Raw genomic sequence first — 15900 nt, 5'->3', positions numbered from 1 at the left:
CCATGATGTTTGCAGATGATATTGTGATATGCAGTGAAAGCAGGGAGCAGGCGGAGGAACAATTAGAAAGATGGAGGTACGCACTGGAAGGGAGAGGAATGAAGATTAGCCGAAGTAAAACACATATATTATGTTATACTTCGGCTAATCTGCATTGCGTGAATGTGAGGGGCGGAGGAGGAGGAGTGAAGCTCCAGGGATAAGAGATAGCGTGGGTGGATGACTTTAAATACTACAACAATACAGAGCAATGGAGATTGTGGTAAAGAAGTGAAGAAACAGGTAAAAGCGGGGTGGAACAGTTGGCGGAAGGTGTCTGGTGTTCTATGCAACTGAAGATTCTCTGCTAGGATGAAGGACAAAGTTTATAAAACAGTGGTGAGGCCAGCGATGATGTACGGATTAGAGACGGTGGCACTGAAGAAACAACAGGAAGCAGAACTGGAGGTAGCAGAAATGAAGATGTTAAATAATCATCCATATGTTCTCATTTTGTTCAAACTGTAGTTGGTTACACATCACCACCAAGCTTGTACCTTTGAACTCACTGTCTTGATGTAATCACTCCAACTTGATGTAAACAATCTAACTTGCTTGTACCTTTAAACTCACTGTCTTGATGTAATCAATTTAACACATGAAAACAATCAAACAGTCTGACACGTCTTAGTTTATGTGTCGCAAGCCTTCAATGGTTGTGAAACACTCACACACACACTCATCATGTCATTCACTGAATAAAAGGAATCTGCAAGGAGACACAAGTTGGAGTTGGTTGGAAGCAGGGAAGTCCTGTCACTCCCCTTGCAGCAAGTAAAACTTGAAGCCTTGTCTGTTCGCCTTCTTTTAATAGAGTCAAGCTTTTAAACCTGACATTTGGTCCTTCGAGCTGGATCCCAACACACCACCGCCCATCGAGGAGGGAGAAGACACACCGAAGTCTGTCGACAGCCAGGAGCATTTAGCTGTTCCTGAAGAAAAGCCCTGGTGAGACGTGAATTCGCGGCCAGGCCGGTGTTAGAGTCCAATCTCCCCTTGGTGGACGAAGGTTGACGGGATCACGAACAACTGGCATCCAGACAACGCGTGAACCAGTAAGTGAAGGCTACTCCGCCAGAAGGAGGTTGAAGGCTACTCCGCAAGAAGGAGGTTGAAGGCTACTCCGCCAGAAGGAGGTTTTAAGGTAAGTCCACCTTTAAAGAGGTTATTTATTAGGATCCATAAATGTGTGAGTGAGTGAATATAAGTGTGAATGCCATTACTTGTGGAATCATAGGTCACGGATGGAAACCTAACGGTGCTAACAGAAGTCCGTGCTCCGGTGAAGTACACAAGGTAGTGGATTAGGACTTGGGTCCCAAAAAGGACAAGTAGTCCGTACGGGACAAATGTATAGATGTAAACTTTATGAAATAATGTTTACCGGGCAGCATGATGTTTCTTAAAGAAATGGAAAAAAAAGAGAAAAAAAGCATGGCTTAAATGGCAAGTTAACAGTTGAAGGATGCAGAAGGGTTGGTCGAAAGATTGATGGCAAGTGTTACAGGGAAGTAAGGAAAAGCCAAGAATAGGACTTACATCTTAGGATGGCGAAAGGTTGGTTAGCATAGGCAAGAAAGAGAAAGGCAGGAGAGTCAGCTGAAGTAATGCAACAAGTGGCTATATTAAAACCAGCTACTCCAGTTTAAAACAGGCTAAAGAAAGTGAGGCAGAAAGAGAGCTGTAAGAAAATCTTGAAAAAAAAAGAAAAAAAAAAAAAATGCTGTCTCCCTGGGAAATACATTCGCTGATAAAAGCACCAAAGAGGCAGCAACAGGAAAATATGGCACAGACATATTGACACAATCACAAGCCCCCAACCCTCCTATTGATTTAACAGTTCTAAAAGATGTGCAAAACATGCACAAAGTGAAACTCAGTGATGGCTTACAGAAAAAACTGAATTAAAAGGTAATATACATTATTGGTCTCAAACTGGCAGTCCGCGGGCCATTTGTGGCCCCCAAGATGATGTTTTGCGGCCCCCACCTTACTTACTATGAAAGTCAAATGATGGTGCGGCCCTGAAGTTTTATATGAATGGCACTTTACGGTGATGTGTGCAGAGGTGGTGAACCAACCACTCACGGTGGGGTTGTGGCTTTCGGGGTGTGACAGTGACAAATCCTGATGCAAGCTGAGAAACATTTTTCATTGAGTGAACGTTAGTGATTTTGCCATGGAGAGTTTTATTAGTTTTGCGCACAACCTGTTTACACCAGCTTTCTTGCTTATCTTATTTTGTGTTTAAAAATAAAATAAAAAAAAAGACTTTTAAATTGTGTGCAACTAGAATTACTGAGGGGGTAGTGGTACACACGTCTGCCTTTGGTGTGGGCAGTATGGGAGCGATTCCCGCTCAGTGATGGTGCCGATATCTGCCCTGTGACTGACTGGCGACAAATTCAGGGTGTAGTCCGCCTTTCGCCCGAAGTTAGCTGGGATAGGCTCCAGCTTTGATGCAACTCTTGTGAGGATAAGCGGCTTGAATAATGACACGTTATGGCAAATTGTGTGCATGTGCGCTGAGGCTGCATCCCAGCCTCAGCCAGAATGTGCCTTCAGCGGCCCTGATGTGAATGGACTTTTGAGACCACTGATATACATAATCAGGGGAAAACCTGTATTACTTGTAAAAAATTAAAAAATAAAAAAAAAAAATAAATCTGTTTAAAACACTGACAATTTTTAGTCATGGGCCTTGCCATGTCTCAACAGGAGGGATGGTAATGGTAGATATTATACAGACATTTTCGCACTTTTGGATTCAATTCTTACTCAAAAAAAATTTTGTAGATCTTGTAGGTCTTAATTGCTACAAACACAATACTCAAGGGAACTGCAGACCTAAGAGAGGGCAGTTTCCCCAAGCTAGTCACCCTTTCGAGTTTTTACACATTAATTTTATTTGAGTTAAACAGCATTACAAATGTAGTTTAGTATTGATCTGCCCCTTATCTAAATGGGTGGATATTTTTCCATGTACAAGTGCTGATGCTATTACTGTGGCAAAGTTCTTGTGTAAATATATTATTGCTTCTCATGGCATCCCAGAAAAATTGTATGGCAACAATGTGCCACATTTTGTCAATGAAAAAAAATAGTCAAGTATCTCCAAATCTAGAAATAAAAAAAAAAAATAAAATAAAATCATTGTGCAGAATTAGTGGAACGAAGTAATGGGACAGTGAAGTCTTGATTAAGGAAAACTACATTTAGTAAAACTGTATATGAAAATAACCCCAACAGATAAAGGATTGTTCCCATTTGAAATAGTATCTAGTAGATTAGATTAGATTAGATTAGATTAGACTGCCCATGGTAGAGCGGCCAGTGCAGCAGTCAGAAGAAAATACTTTAAGTGATTGGGTGAAAGAGATGCTGCTAAATAAAACTGTAAAGGAAGCAAATGATCTGCCGCCTACTGTGCCATCTTCACAGGTGGTGTTGGTGTCTATTGGTGATTGGTTCCTGAGAAAAACCATCAAGAGGAAGTGTTGGTCCTCACCTCACTGGGATGGTCCACTCCCACGGTGATAAAGACAGCAGAACGTCCCACATGGACACACTTGTCCCACTGCAAGCCTGTGGCTCCCTTTTCATTCAACGACGAGTAGCAGTGGAAGTCCGGCTACAAAGGGTGGGGTAGCAATAGGCTGCCCCGGTCTCAAACCGGTGAAGAATTCAGATGATCCGCGCTTGAGCATGTTAGGTAAAGGAGAGCCACTATTGGGACTGCTGGCCTTCGTGCTGTTCGGACCATGGCTCCTCCGCACTGGCCAGTCTGGGACTGTACGTGTTTATCACTGGATCTATGGACATGAATCATCATGGAGCAAGGACAATCCCACCTCTCCAATGGATGCCAACACCTGGTACTCTTATGTGAATATGGTGTCCCTCCGTGGACAACCAATGACAGATCAACAAGTGTGGTGAAGCTGGAACTACTCAGATGCTCCGGCATGGAAAGAAGGGTGCAGCAGCGACAAGTCCGACAGTGCCAGCAATTCCACCTACTGGTCCCAGACTTCATGCCAGGCCAGGAGAGGATGCAGAGAGAAACCATCTGAGGTCTTCAGGACGTACCTCATCACCACCATGAAGGTGCATGACTCGTACCAGCTCAACGCAGAGGATTACTACGTCCTGGCCGATCCATAGAAGCAGAAGTGAGAAAAAGGGTATCCACGTGCCCATTAGCCCGCAGTCCATCCCGGAGCCCGTGGTGCTAACTGACAAAAGCAAGGACGTCATGTTCATCAGGCCCAAGAAGCTGATCCGCACATCTGCCACCCTATGTGGACATCAGGACTTTGGCGGAGGGCGTGTGTCACTACGACCTCAACGAGGAAGATGTCACCTGGCTGCAGGTCATCGACGAGGAGTTTGCAAGGTTTCCCTTCTTCCACTGGATGAATTCACCATAGAGTGCTGAGCACCATTGTCATAACAACATGACACACACTACCGAGACACAGACACAGGGCCTTGGTATCGAGTACAACGAGAATGTGGTGTGCGACGTGCCAGTTCCCCAACGGAGAGGACGACAACGAGATGGTGTTCTGCAACAAGTGCAATATCTGCGTCCACCAGGTATCCTGCCAAAGTGCCAGTTGTGCCCGGAAACGGGCGATGCTATGAAGCCTACCCGCAGTGGAACCAAGTGGGTCCATGTCAGCTGTGCCTTGTGGATTCCAAAGATGAGCTTGGGAACCTGGAGAAGATGGAGCACGTCACCAACGTGTCGCACACTCCCAGCAACAGCCTCCACTCCGGCCTGAAGAGACTGCAAAAGCATTCTGATGTCCCCACTCTGTCGAATTGAAGGCTGAATTTTGCCGGGCTTGAAATCAGATCAGAGACTACTTGAGCCAAGATGTCTTTACTCATGTCCTCTATTTGATTCTTGCAGACGAGCAAGACCACAGGCAAGTACTTAAAAAAGAAAAAAAAAAGTGTGCTGTCTCTCTCACACAGACAAGCTACCAGTTAAGCCATGTCTTGTCCTGTATGTGACAACTCTCATCTAATACAACACTAAAATACTCAAATGATTGGAGGTATGACTGCAACTGTGAATCATGCTTATTTCCGATATTCTCTGTTCAGTCTGGCGGACAGTTGATGATCTGATACCACCTGTTTAAAGGGCTACTGCCATGAAATGGATGGTTCTTAGTATGTTATTAATGAAAAATGTTTTTTTCACCACAAAACATGATTTTGACCCCCCATCCCGCCATGAAAATCCTATCGGATTTATTTTCGAGAAGAAGCAGGAAGTGACGTAAACGCCAGAGGCGCCCCCAAGTTCGTTTGTTTCCATTAGTTTTACCTCTGGGAAGGTAGCTCGTTGTTCCTTCATGTTAGCCAAACTGCCGGATCATTGCATTGCTGGGCATTGCTTGAACACTCGGGAGAATGGAGTTACCCTTCATAAGTTTGCAAGAGACCCGGTTCGTCGTGAAAAATGGATTGCACGGGTGCAGAGGACAAGAGCTTCATGGGTTCCAAATAACTGGTAGGTGTGTGTATACAGCTACTAAAAAAATTATAGTTTGGGGGGGACCACGTAATCGGTCTCTCATAACGTAACAAAAGATCCGGTACGAAATATGTCGATGTGCGTGTCGGACGCCGTCGGGCTGCTGCGTCACTTCCCCAGCGAAGGCTGCGCTTCGGGGTCGCAGACAGCGGCGGCTCTGAAGAACCCAGCCGAGAATGCCTCACTCAGCCATGTGCGCACAGTAAAGCGCCCCGGCTTGAAAGTATTGTTCATCGCGTACTGCGGCGTCTATGAACACCCCCCTAAAGGAGCACGGCTCGGCTCCATTATATGCCACCACGGCGCCTGAGGCGGTCACTGCTTCTGCGAAGAGTGCATGTCGGGCTTTGCGGACGGCGGCGGCTCTGAAGAACCCAGCCGAGAATGACTCACTCAGCCGCGTGCGCACAGTAAAGTGCCCCAGCTCGACGGTGTTCCGTGCGTACTGCGGCGTCTATGAACAACCCCCTAAAGCAGCACGGCTCGGCTCTCCCTCACTCAGCCGCGTGCAACCACAACGCAGTAAAGCGCCCCGCCTCGACGGTGTTGTTTATCGCGTACTGCGGCGGCTGTGAACAACCCCCTAAAGCAGCACGGCGATGAACCGCGATGGCTCATCTCCGCCACGGAAGTGGATCGGACGGGGATGCGGTTTTGCTGTGATCGCCTATCATATGAATATGGCTCAAAACAATTGTGTAATATTGCCCCGAGGGCTCGAAACAATAGTGTAATGTTGCCCCGGTAACTTCATTCGGTTGTGTGGTGTTCTCTTTTTTCGAAAAGTCAGAAGGGGTGTGTTCGTCTCCCATATTTAGGGTGCACCGCATGTTTTCATTGACGAATGTCCGGGTGATGTCACGGACGGAGGATGCAGCCAATATTGCGACCACTTGGATATCGGAGAATGACACTTCTGCAAATTTGCGCATGAATGACACGCTCTACGCTGTCATGGTCCTGCCGGTCCAGCCCTGGTTGTGCAGGTGCCCGCGCGTTCGCGCTGATTGGGAGGCGCACACCTCCGCCTCATGCTGGCTGATTGGCCCCGGTGTATATAGGACAATGGGAACGACTGGTCCGGCGCCAGATTGTTGCAACTCATGCCCCGTTCCTGCACTCCTGTATCTCTGATTGACAACCTGTGTGTACCGACCCCGTAAGCCTGACTCCCTTGATATTCCTGCCTGCTTTGATCGTTCTCCCGTGTACCGACTCCTGCCTGCCCGCTGACCTGCTCTCTACGCCCGACGTCCTGACTACCGCTGCTGCACCTGACTGCCTGCCCGATCCCCGACCTTGGAATAATAAACGTTTTCCCCGATTTACCTCTGCGTCTTCCGACTCCTGCATTTGGGTCCTACCTCCATCTCGATGGGTTGTGATATCCCCTCACATTTATTTTTTCGTATGGACATTGAAGTGAATAATGTTATGTTTTTTTTCATTACAATATCTATTTTAGAATGTTTATAGGGATGACACTTGGGCTTTAAGTTTTTTGTTTTCAGGACACAAGATTTTACTGACGTTGTGGTGTTTACATAATTCACCCGCAGAACCTCGAGTTGAGTTGAGTTTTTGTTGTTGCTCTTCCGGAGTGACAGGGTTCACAGAGTTCTCCCCGTTATGTGAGTAGTGTTTTGATGTCTGCCAATAAAACAAATTTTGTTCCTGTGTCCGACACTCCGCCTTCGACTCCTTTTCTCCAGCGCTACACTGGTGACACCGACGTCAGTCCCAGCGTTTTCGAGATTGAACCGAACATGGCAACCGCCATCCTCAAATTGCCGGAGTTTTGAGAGACGTCCGCGGTAGCGTGGTTCGCAAAGACGGAGGCGCAGTTCGGCCTCCGCGGGATCTCGGATGATTCCACGCGTTATTACCACATTGTCTCAGCCCTCGGGAGCTCAACAGCAGTGAACTTCATCACCTCCCCCCCGCCCGAGATAAGTATGCTGGGATCAAGGCTCACCTTCTCAAGGCTTTTGAGCTTTCACGGCCGGAGCGTGCCCGACGTCTGTTGACTATTAATGGACTGGAGAACATCAAACCTTTAGAACTCATGGAAATGATGCTCAATCTGCTGGGCACGGAAGAGCCCAATTTCATTTTCATGGAACTGTTTCTCAGGCACATTCCACCGCATGTTCAGACGGCGCTCGCTAACAGTACTGTCACTGAGCCCCGGCCCTGGCCGAGGAGGCCGACTGTTTCTTCCTGGCCACCCAGCGCTTCTCCCCTGAGATTCTGGCCGCGACGCGCAGTTACTCGCCTCCGGGCGCGGGGGTGGCATCCAGCATGGGCCCCATCGCCACCGACGACCGTGCTGGCACAGGCTTGTGCTACTTCCACCCCCGTTTCGGTGCGAAAGCGAAGAGGTGCCGCGTCCGTTGCAACTACGGGAAACGCCAAAGCCCGCGCTCCGCGGCAGCTGTGAGCGTGGGCGCAAAGAGCCGGCTGCTGTTCGTCAAGGACACCCTTTCCAGGCGCAAATTCCTTTGTGACACCGGCGCCCAGAGGAGAGTCCTGACGGCTACTGCGGAGGACGCCGCTGGTGGGACTCATGGGCCACCTCTACTGTCCGCTAATGCCTCCTGCCTGATGACAGCTGGGATAGGCTCCAGCACAGCACTGTGACAGTTTTGTCACAACTTTTGTCAGGGGCGCATCCAGGCCACTGCCCTGTGCGAAGCTGTCTCCGACAGCAGCACCTCACCTGCGGCTCATTGTCGCGAATTATGAAATGTATTTAAGCCATGTGTGTTGTATTGCGAGCTGCCAAGTCATTGCATGAGACTGTATTAGTCTGCGTGCGTACACGAGCTTCTTGTTGTGTATTCGCCTCGTTGTCACAGCCAGCGTTCCTGTGCCACCATGGTTAAGTCGAGTTTTGTTTTTTGGTCAAGCAGTAATCTGACCTCGCTTTAAAGTTTTTGAATCTTTCATTTTGCTCCATGTCTTTTTGCCTTTGCCTTTTTTTGACTGTTTACCTGTGTATGACCTCTGCTTGGAATAAAACCACCCTCAACATTGTGTCGCTGCCTCGAAGTCCTACATTTAGGTCCCACCCCTTGCCACTTGCTTGTGAAAACTTTCACAACATGTTTGGAAAGGATTCTTCCGTTTTAAAAATCTTGTGCACATATTCTGTTCTTTCCTTAGCCTGTGTGAAAGGTTGTATGAGATATTTCACATGCACGTTATCATGTGACAACACGGATTTCCTGTAACTGTTGCATTTTCTTAAATATTTCCGGTGACGTCTTTGATTTCTCTCCTTTTATAAAATAATTCATACATCACAATCTAGGTTTTTGTTGGCTTGGATTACTTATTCAATGTAATGTCCAACCTAAAATACAAATAACATTCAGTTAATTAGAGATGATAGCTAGTTTTAATTGTATTTCAGATTGTGAATATGTGAGCTAAGAACCTGCATTTACAGTATGTTAATGGCACATTTTCATATTACACTTCCCAAGCTTGTACACTGAATGTTGACTCTTGGGTGCAGTTGCATTTGTTTCAAATTAGTAATAACTGGTCAGCATTATTATGTGACGTTCACAGGCACACACCAGACACGAATGTCAGTGGCACATGACATCTGTGTCCACATCTTCTTTGGGTGCGGGCTTTCCTACTTTCAAAGTCTTGATCTGCCGTCATTGAATCGAGTACTTCTTTGTGGTCTCTGTCCTGTATGCCTTCCATAGAAAACAGCACTGGTAGGTAAATGTGTGTTTTTTTCTAAATTAATTAATCCCATCTTTATACCCATCTTCCATTTTTATTATAAAAATGGAAGATGGGTATAAAATTAATTGTTCTCTTCATATGATATGGTCCTAATCATACCATGAACCAATTGTTCATTGCGTATTTAATACTTAGGGGGAAGAAAGTAATACTGTTTTTAGAGATAAATATTTATGTTGGCCGTCTTAATAAAAAATATCATAGGCTATAATATCCTTGATGCTTGTTTTGTGTATATCTCGATAACACAATAAGTAATTTTGACTAACACTATGAGACATTCTTACAAAGTGCGAAAGAACACGAATTAAAAATTAAAAAAATTATCGACTGATATTTCTTCAAAATACAGTTCATTAACAAATCACACTTGCAGTTCTGTCATTTATGGATCATAAAGAGATAACAGTTACTCAATCCGACATGTAACAGAAAACTATGAGTATGCAAGAGCTTTTTATGATCGTGTCACTAATTTAGTATGATGTTGTCTATGTACGAAAGGTCATCCAAATCAGTTCATACAAATATGTAAGAAACATACAAGTGATACAAATGATCAAACTTTCATCTACTAATATCCACTTCAGTGATCACAAGAACCCACCCAGCTTCTGTTTGAAAACATTGATTGAATGGATAAAATAAAACAATTGAGCAGCACTATAATGTGACAATGTGCATTAATGATTGATTATGACATTTAGGTTACTATCTCTTGCTTTCTCAAGAGTGAGCAAGCAACAGAGAGATAGAGAGAGAGATTTTAGGTTGACGACAGCTAATCATTAACTTTGCTTCTTACAATCCATCCATCCATTTTCTTAGTCGCTTATCCTCACGAAGGTTGCAGAATTGCTGGAGCCTCTGGCAGCTGTCATCTGGTAGGAGGCAGAGTACACCCTGAACTGGTTCCCAGCCAATCGCAGGCGACATTGAGATTAACAAGCACACTCACAATCACACCTAGGGTCAATTTAGAGTGCCAATTTAATGTTGCATGTTTTTGGGATGTGGGTGGAAACCGAAGTGGCCGGAGAAAACTCACGGAGCCACAGGGAGGGCTGGGATTGAACCCAGGTCCTCAGAACTGTGAAGCCAACGTTTTCCAGCTGCTCCACCGTGCCACCACTGCTTTTTTTTACTGTTCTTAAATTCCTGAGAATTAGTCATTTTCAGGAACTGTACTGCAAACCAGATGGGAGAGTTTGAACATTTTACTGCAAATGTCAGCAGTTTCTGTTCTCTCTTTTGAGTGAAAATGTAAACAGTATATGTGAATGGTATTCTTGGTTTCGGTTATAAAATTGCATTAATACTTCGAAGTTGGGCTTGGCTGTGGTCTAACTGTTTGCATTTTTTGGCTTAGCATGTAATCTTGCACTCCTCTGACTAAGTAAATGGATGAAGGTACTGTACTTTTTATGCATTAAATGATTTCTTCAAAAGGTGGACACTAAACTCATTTACTTTGAAACTATCTCTGTGCCTCAGGACAATCGGCAACCATGGAGACAGATAGCGACCAATATTCACTCCTCTGGGAACTTCTCAACATGACTGTGACATATGACCCTAGCTATGTGGATAGCAATAGTGTCAAACACTGCCGAAAGTCATCTATCAACGATTTTGGCTCAAAATTCAACCCAGTTTTCTGCTATGTCAATTTCCTGCTGAGTTACCTTGGTAATGGGCTCGTCCTATATATCATTTACAAGTATGAGAAGCTCAAGACAGTGACAAACATTTTTCTGCTCAATCTGGTCCTCTCCAACATCCTTTTTGCCACCAGTCTCCCATTTTGGGCAACATATCATCTGTCAGAGTGGATTTTTGGTAATGTTTTGTGTAAGTTGGTGAGCAGCACCTATTTCATTGGTTTTTACAGCTCCATCCTTTTCCTCACACTTATGACATTCGATCGGTACCTTGCAGTAGTGCATGCAGTGGCAGCTGCCAAGAGCAGAAAAAGGAGCTATGCCATCATTTCCTCTGCAGTGGTTTGGTGCATAAGTATCATAGCCAGTGTGAAAGAGCTAGTTTTCCAGAATGTTTGGAAGAGTCCTTTCAATGGGCTTGTGTGTGAGGAATCAGGATACCCTGACAGCACCATGGCTTTTTGGCGTCTGGTCACTTACTATCAACAATTCCTGGTTTTCTTCCTCCTACCTTTGCTCATGGTGATCTACTGCTACATCAGCATCATCCTCCGCATCCTATCCACCCGAATGAAGGAGAAATGTCGCGCCATCAAGCTCATATTTGTTATCATCCTTACCTTCTTCGTCTGCTGGACCCCCTACAACATCGTCATCCTCCTTCGAGCCATACAGAGTTCCAGTCCAGATGTTGAGTGTGCTGACTCAGAAAGGCTGGACTATGCATTGTTTGTGACCCGGAATGTAGCCTACCTCTATTGTTGCATTAGTCCAGTGTTTTACACATTTGTTGGTAAAAAGTTCCAGAGTCACTTTAAAAGGCTGCTTGCTAAGAAAATCCCATGTCTGCGGAGACACATAAGTCTCACCAGCCAGAGCACAAGAACCACATCACAGAAGACAGCACATTCTGATTATGCGTACTAGATCAGTGATTTCCAACCTTTATGGAGCCAATGCACATATTTTACAATTGATAAATTCCTCACACACCAACAAAATTAAATGTCACCAAAAATGGATCGATTAATTACTGTATTTACTTCCTGCCATCTAATAGAAGAGGATTTTTTTTTGTTCTGTTTGTCATTGTGCCTCACTGACATAAATATAAATAAAAATATAAAATAAAAATACATTATTTCTTGGAATAATTTTTTTTTTAGCCATTAGATAAAATTGGATAAGTTCCCACAGCACACCTGAAGAGCGCTCATGGTACACTAATTTACCCCGGCACACTGTTTCGGGAATCACTGTACTAGATAACCCCACAAATAAATAGAAATTTGATGGAAACAAAGACAAGCAATGAACATTTCCAAAAGGTGATCGTTGCTTATACAGTTTCTCAAGTAGTGTATTTTAACTTTTTTTTAAGATGATTTGAAATTGTTTCTTTGTCCTTTGTACATTGGTAGTCATTTTATTATTGTATAGTGTTTTCATTTGAAGTGGCAAAAAAATGTGCCAAAGGCCCGAACATGCAGCTGCGATGTCATTGGCAAATTTCATTGCCATTAATGAACTATGTTAACATTACAATAAATTATTAGTGTTTCATGAAAATGGCAAATTTATCTCAACGTTTTTATGAGTCTTCAAAATGATGTGATGTACTTTTCTGGGGGAGTAAAACTTTTGATAAAGATTTTGAAGCTTTTAATTTCTTTGTCAACACTTCTCAAGCAGTTTCCCGTCAGCTAACCACAATCCTTTGGTGAATCAGCTCAGTGATGAGGAGAAATAATCAGATCTTAGAGTCAGAACGTCATCGTGAAATGTTGAAACAGCGTAAGTAGTCATTGCGATTACCAAATGTGTCTTGATAGACATTTGAGAAAAAAAAGAAGAAAATAATTCCTGTCTGAAACTGAAATTAACTGTTGGCATGGTGGAAGAACCCTGGTTAGAGTGTTGGCCTCACAGTGCTGAGGACTGAGGTTCAAAGCCTGTGTGGCTTTTGCACGTTCTCCCCGTTCGTGGCCGGGTTTTCTCCGGGCACTCCGGTTTCCTTCCACATCTCAAAGACATCCGTTAATTGTAGACTAAATTGCGCCCAAGTGTGATTGTGAGGTTAATCCAGGTTCTAATGCGTTTTAGAGTACAGTATACTTCCACTTTTGTCGATTATTTCTTGCACTGTAAGCTGTTTTATTTGTACTATTTTCACGTTTTTATTTCTTTGTATTTGAATGTTTTTAATCCTGTAAAACACACTAGTTTACCTTGTGTATGAAATGCGCTACAGAAATAAATTTGCTTTACTTTTTCCCAGAATAAATTTTATTAAAAGTGACAGGATTAGATATTGAGCTGTAGATGTAGATCAGTGCTTGTGATCGTTTAGTCCAACAGAGACGACTTTACCAGCTGCTGGAGCAATGAATGCACGCGCGTTATTCCTTCGGGGGCCCTGGTGGACCCTTCTGTTGCCCATCACCTCCTCCTTTTGATGTTTTGGGGTGCTTAGAGTTGTGCAGCGCTCTGGACTGTACCAAGTGTAAGGATGAGAGGGGTTTATGGTGTTTTGACTGCTGCGCTCCTTGGACAGCTCCTTTTTGTGCGACCATGCACCTGAGGTTCGATGCCACCGGAAAGCATTTTTGTCGGGGTACTTTGTCACACCCTCTTAATTGTTGAAATAGGAGGATAAAATAAACTACGTTCACGGTAGGTAGGCGGCGTACTTGTATTTTGTTTAGTGTGGCTCATTTTGCGACGTTTTAGGCCGTCAAGAGGAGGGCAAGCAGCAGCATCCCGCCTGCTGTTGGAGACGCTCTATTGTCTTGCTTTGATTCGGATTTTTAGGGTCCCCTCATAAAGATGTCTCAGGTGACCACGTTGTTGTTGCCAGTGTTGTGTAGCAGCTTCCTCGTCATCATCACCTGCAGAACTTCTTCCTCAGTTAACCGTAAGTAGTCTCAAACACACGCAGACACACACACACACTGGGCTCGCCCAGCTAACTTGGTAAATTTTTATTACTCGTCGGTGAAGTAATGGTAAACTGGAGAATTTTCACTGTGGCCAAAAAGCGCCTGAAAACGACGAGCTCTTCTATAAGGACGACATAGAGTAATTTTTTTTCTTCTTTTCTTAAAGGTACCTCCAATACCTCAGTCACCAGTTGTGCAAAAGGCGTCTAAATACGTGACTGACAAAACGGAATGTTTTTTTTTACATTTACATATCTAGCGACTCAAAAACAGTGTGAGTTTCATATTATTTTTCAATAAAAGATAAACACACTTTTTACCCTGTGTGCCCCTATGTGACTGATGTACCCCATTTCTTTCATCACGTGTGTTATGATAATATATTATGTCCTAGTCATACACTGTACGACCAAGTGTCCCTGCCAAAATACCGTTTTTCATATTTTTGGGGTGGAGTCTTGTTTGATGCACTATTTTATTAGCATTGCATTCCTGACAAAAAACAACAACAACAGAGCTCTTGTGGAGCAAGGTTGCTTGTTGTTTGTGTCATTGCAACATTCACATTAGGAAAATGTTACCGTGGAAAAACAAACGTAAAATGCATTTACATTTGTATATACAATGTAACTAACTCATTAGTAAGGGCATTGTTTATTTGAGAAACAATATTGTGGCCTGTTGTGAGAGTCATGAATGGTTTCACATCATTTGACAATCACCAAAGATTACAGTGATGGAAAATAATACCGTCTTCAGTGTTATGCAATCACAAAATCAGACCTTAGGTAGAAGGGCTTCATATTTATGTTAAGCAATGCAATTCATATAAGGTTAATTAGTTATTATGTCCATAACTAATTAACTATAGAATGAAACTGGAATGAGACCTTAGTATTAATAAATAATTGAACTACCAAAAAATGTATTACAATTGCAAAAGCAGTTACCAATAATCCCAACTACATACTGGAATTCCTGCACCAAAGAAAAGAAACATTACAGGCATGAAGTAAGATCTAGCCCCAGGGGTGGCCAACCATGCAGCCATGAAGATCCACATTTTTAGTGTTACAGCAGAGAGCCACATCATACACATCAAAGAGTCATATTATACACATGGATATCATTCAATCTTCACACACATACCTTTGCCCAGACATTTTTTGTTAATGTCACACACCAACATGACAATAAGTAAAATCGATTCTTACAGAGTACCAAGTCCACAGTCCAGTAATAAAAAAAAAACATTTCTCATACGGACAAACGACTAGTTCAACCAAGTTTTGTCTTGTATGTCACAACTCTCATCTAATGCAACATGATTGGAGGTCTGAGTACATCTGTGAATCAGTATCCTTACTAATGTCCAATATTCTCTGTTCACCAGCGTGGCAGGACAGTTGAAAGGCTGATACCATTTGGTTAAGATTTTTGTTTTACGGACACAAGATTTCACCAACACCACTGAGGCAATGATTTTTAATAAATTGCCCTTAATTGTGTGGCCTTTTGGCCCTTCCAATGTTCCAAGCCAGTTGATATGATGCAAGCATTCGTTGCTGGATGCTTAATTTTTTTTTTTTTAAATTAAAAAACAGGATCTGCTTTTCTGTGTGATTATTGAAAGTGACTAACTTGAGAGTGGGAAGTTTAGTCCCTTTTGGAAATTCCAGGTTGATGTTAGCATGGCATGAAGTCACGTAAAGATTTGAAGTTGTGAAATGCGATAGACGTCTAAAACAAAAGGCAGGTGGTTGCGCTTGAAAAAAAAAGCTCCCCCACTCTGGTAAAAACATCCTCTGTTCAGCCACATATTTTCATTTAACTGTGCATTTTAAGAGCAAAATTGAAATATTTTCACCAAAGATCACCATCTGACTGAGAAACTCAAGGTATTTTCATTCAATGCACATGTCAGTTTTGCGAAAATACCATGCTA

General features: G+C 43.6%; 2 protein-coding genes across 10 annotated transcripts in view; both read left to right on the top strand.

Moving 5' to 3' along the window:
* The first annotated feature begins 4979 nt into the window (after nucleotides 1-4979).
* The window catches only part of cntnap2b (contactin associated protein 2b), a 93347-nt gene continuing 82426 nt past the window's right edge, over nucleotides 4980-15900 (top strand). For 5 of the 9 annotated variants that reach the window (XR_009797913.1, XM_061840412.1, XM_061840409.1 and 2 more), the window contains exon 1: nucleotides 13792-13930. Coding sequence is in view for 8 of the 9 variants with exons in the window: in XM_061840412.1 (XP_061696396.1) it covers nucleotides 13843-13930 (88 nt within the window). In the remaining variant the exon portion in view is untranslated. Of the gene's footprint in view, nucleotides 7222-7302; nucleotides 9325-13565; nucleotides 13690-13791; nucleotides 13931-15900 lie in introns of those variants that run through there. The other 4 variants (XM_061840417.1, XM_061840413.1, XM_061840410.1 and 1 more) reach the window with 3 other exon arrangements.
* LOC133511474 (C-C chemokine receptor type 3-like) lies at nucleotides 10741-11943 on the top strand. The gene is made up of 2 exons (XM_061840426.1): nucleotides 10741-10765; nucleotides 10850-11943. The coding sequence occupies exons 1-2, from the start codon at nucleotides 10756-10758 to the stop codon at nucleotides 11941-11943; spliced, it is 1104 nt and encodes a 367-aa protein (XP_061696410.1). The 5' UTR covers nucleotides 10741-10755.

Source organism: Syngnathoides biaculeatus, chromosome 13, assembly GCF_019802595.1.
Source record: "Syngnathoides biaculeatus isolate LvHL_M chromosome 13, ASM1980259v1, whole genome shotgun sequence".
NCBI lineage: Eukaryota > Metazoa > Chordata > Actinopteri > Syngnathiformes > Syngnathidae > Syngnathoides > Syngnathoides biaculeatus.
This window is presented reverse-complemented; position numbering and strand designations above follow the sequence as displayed.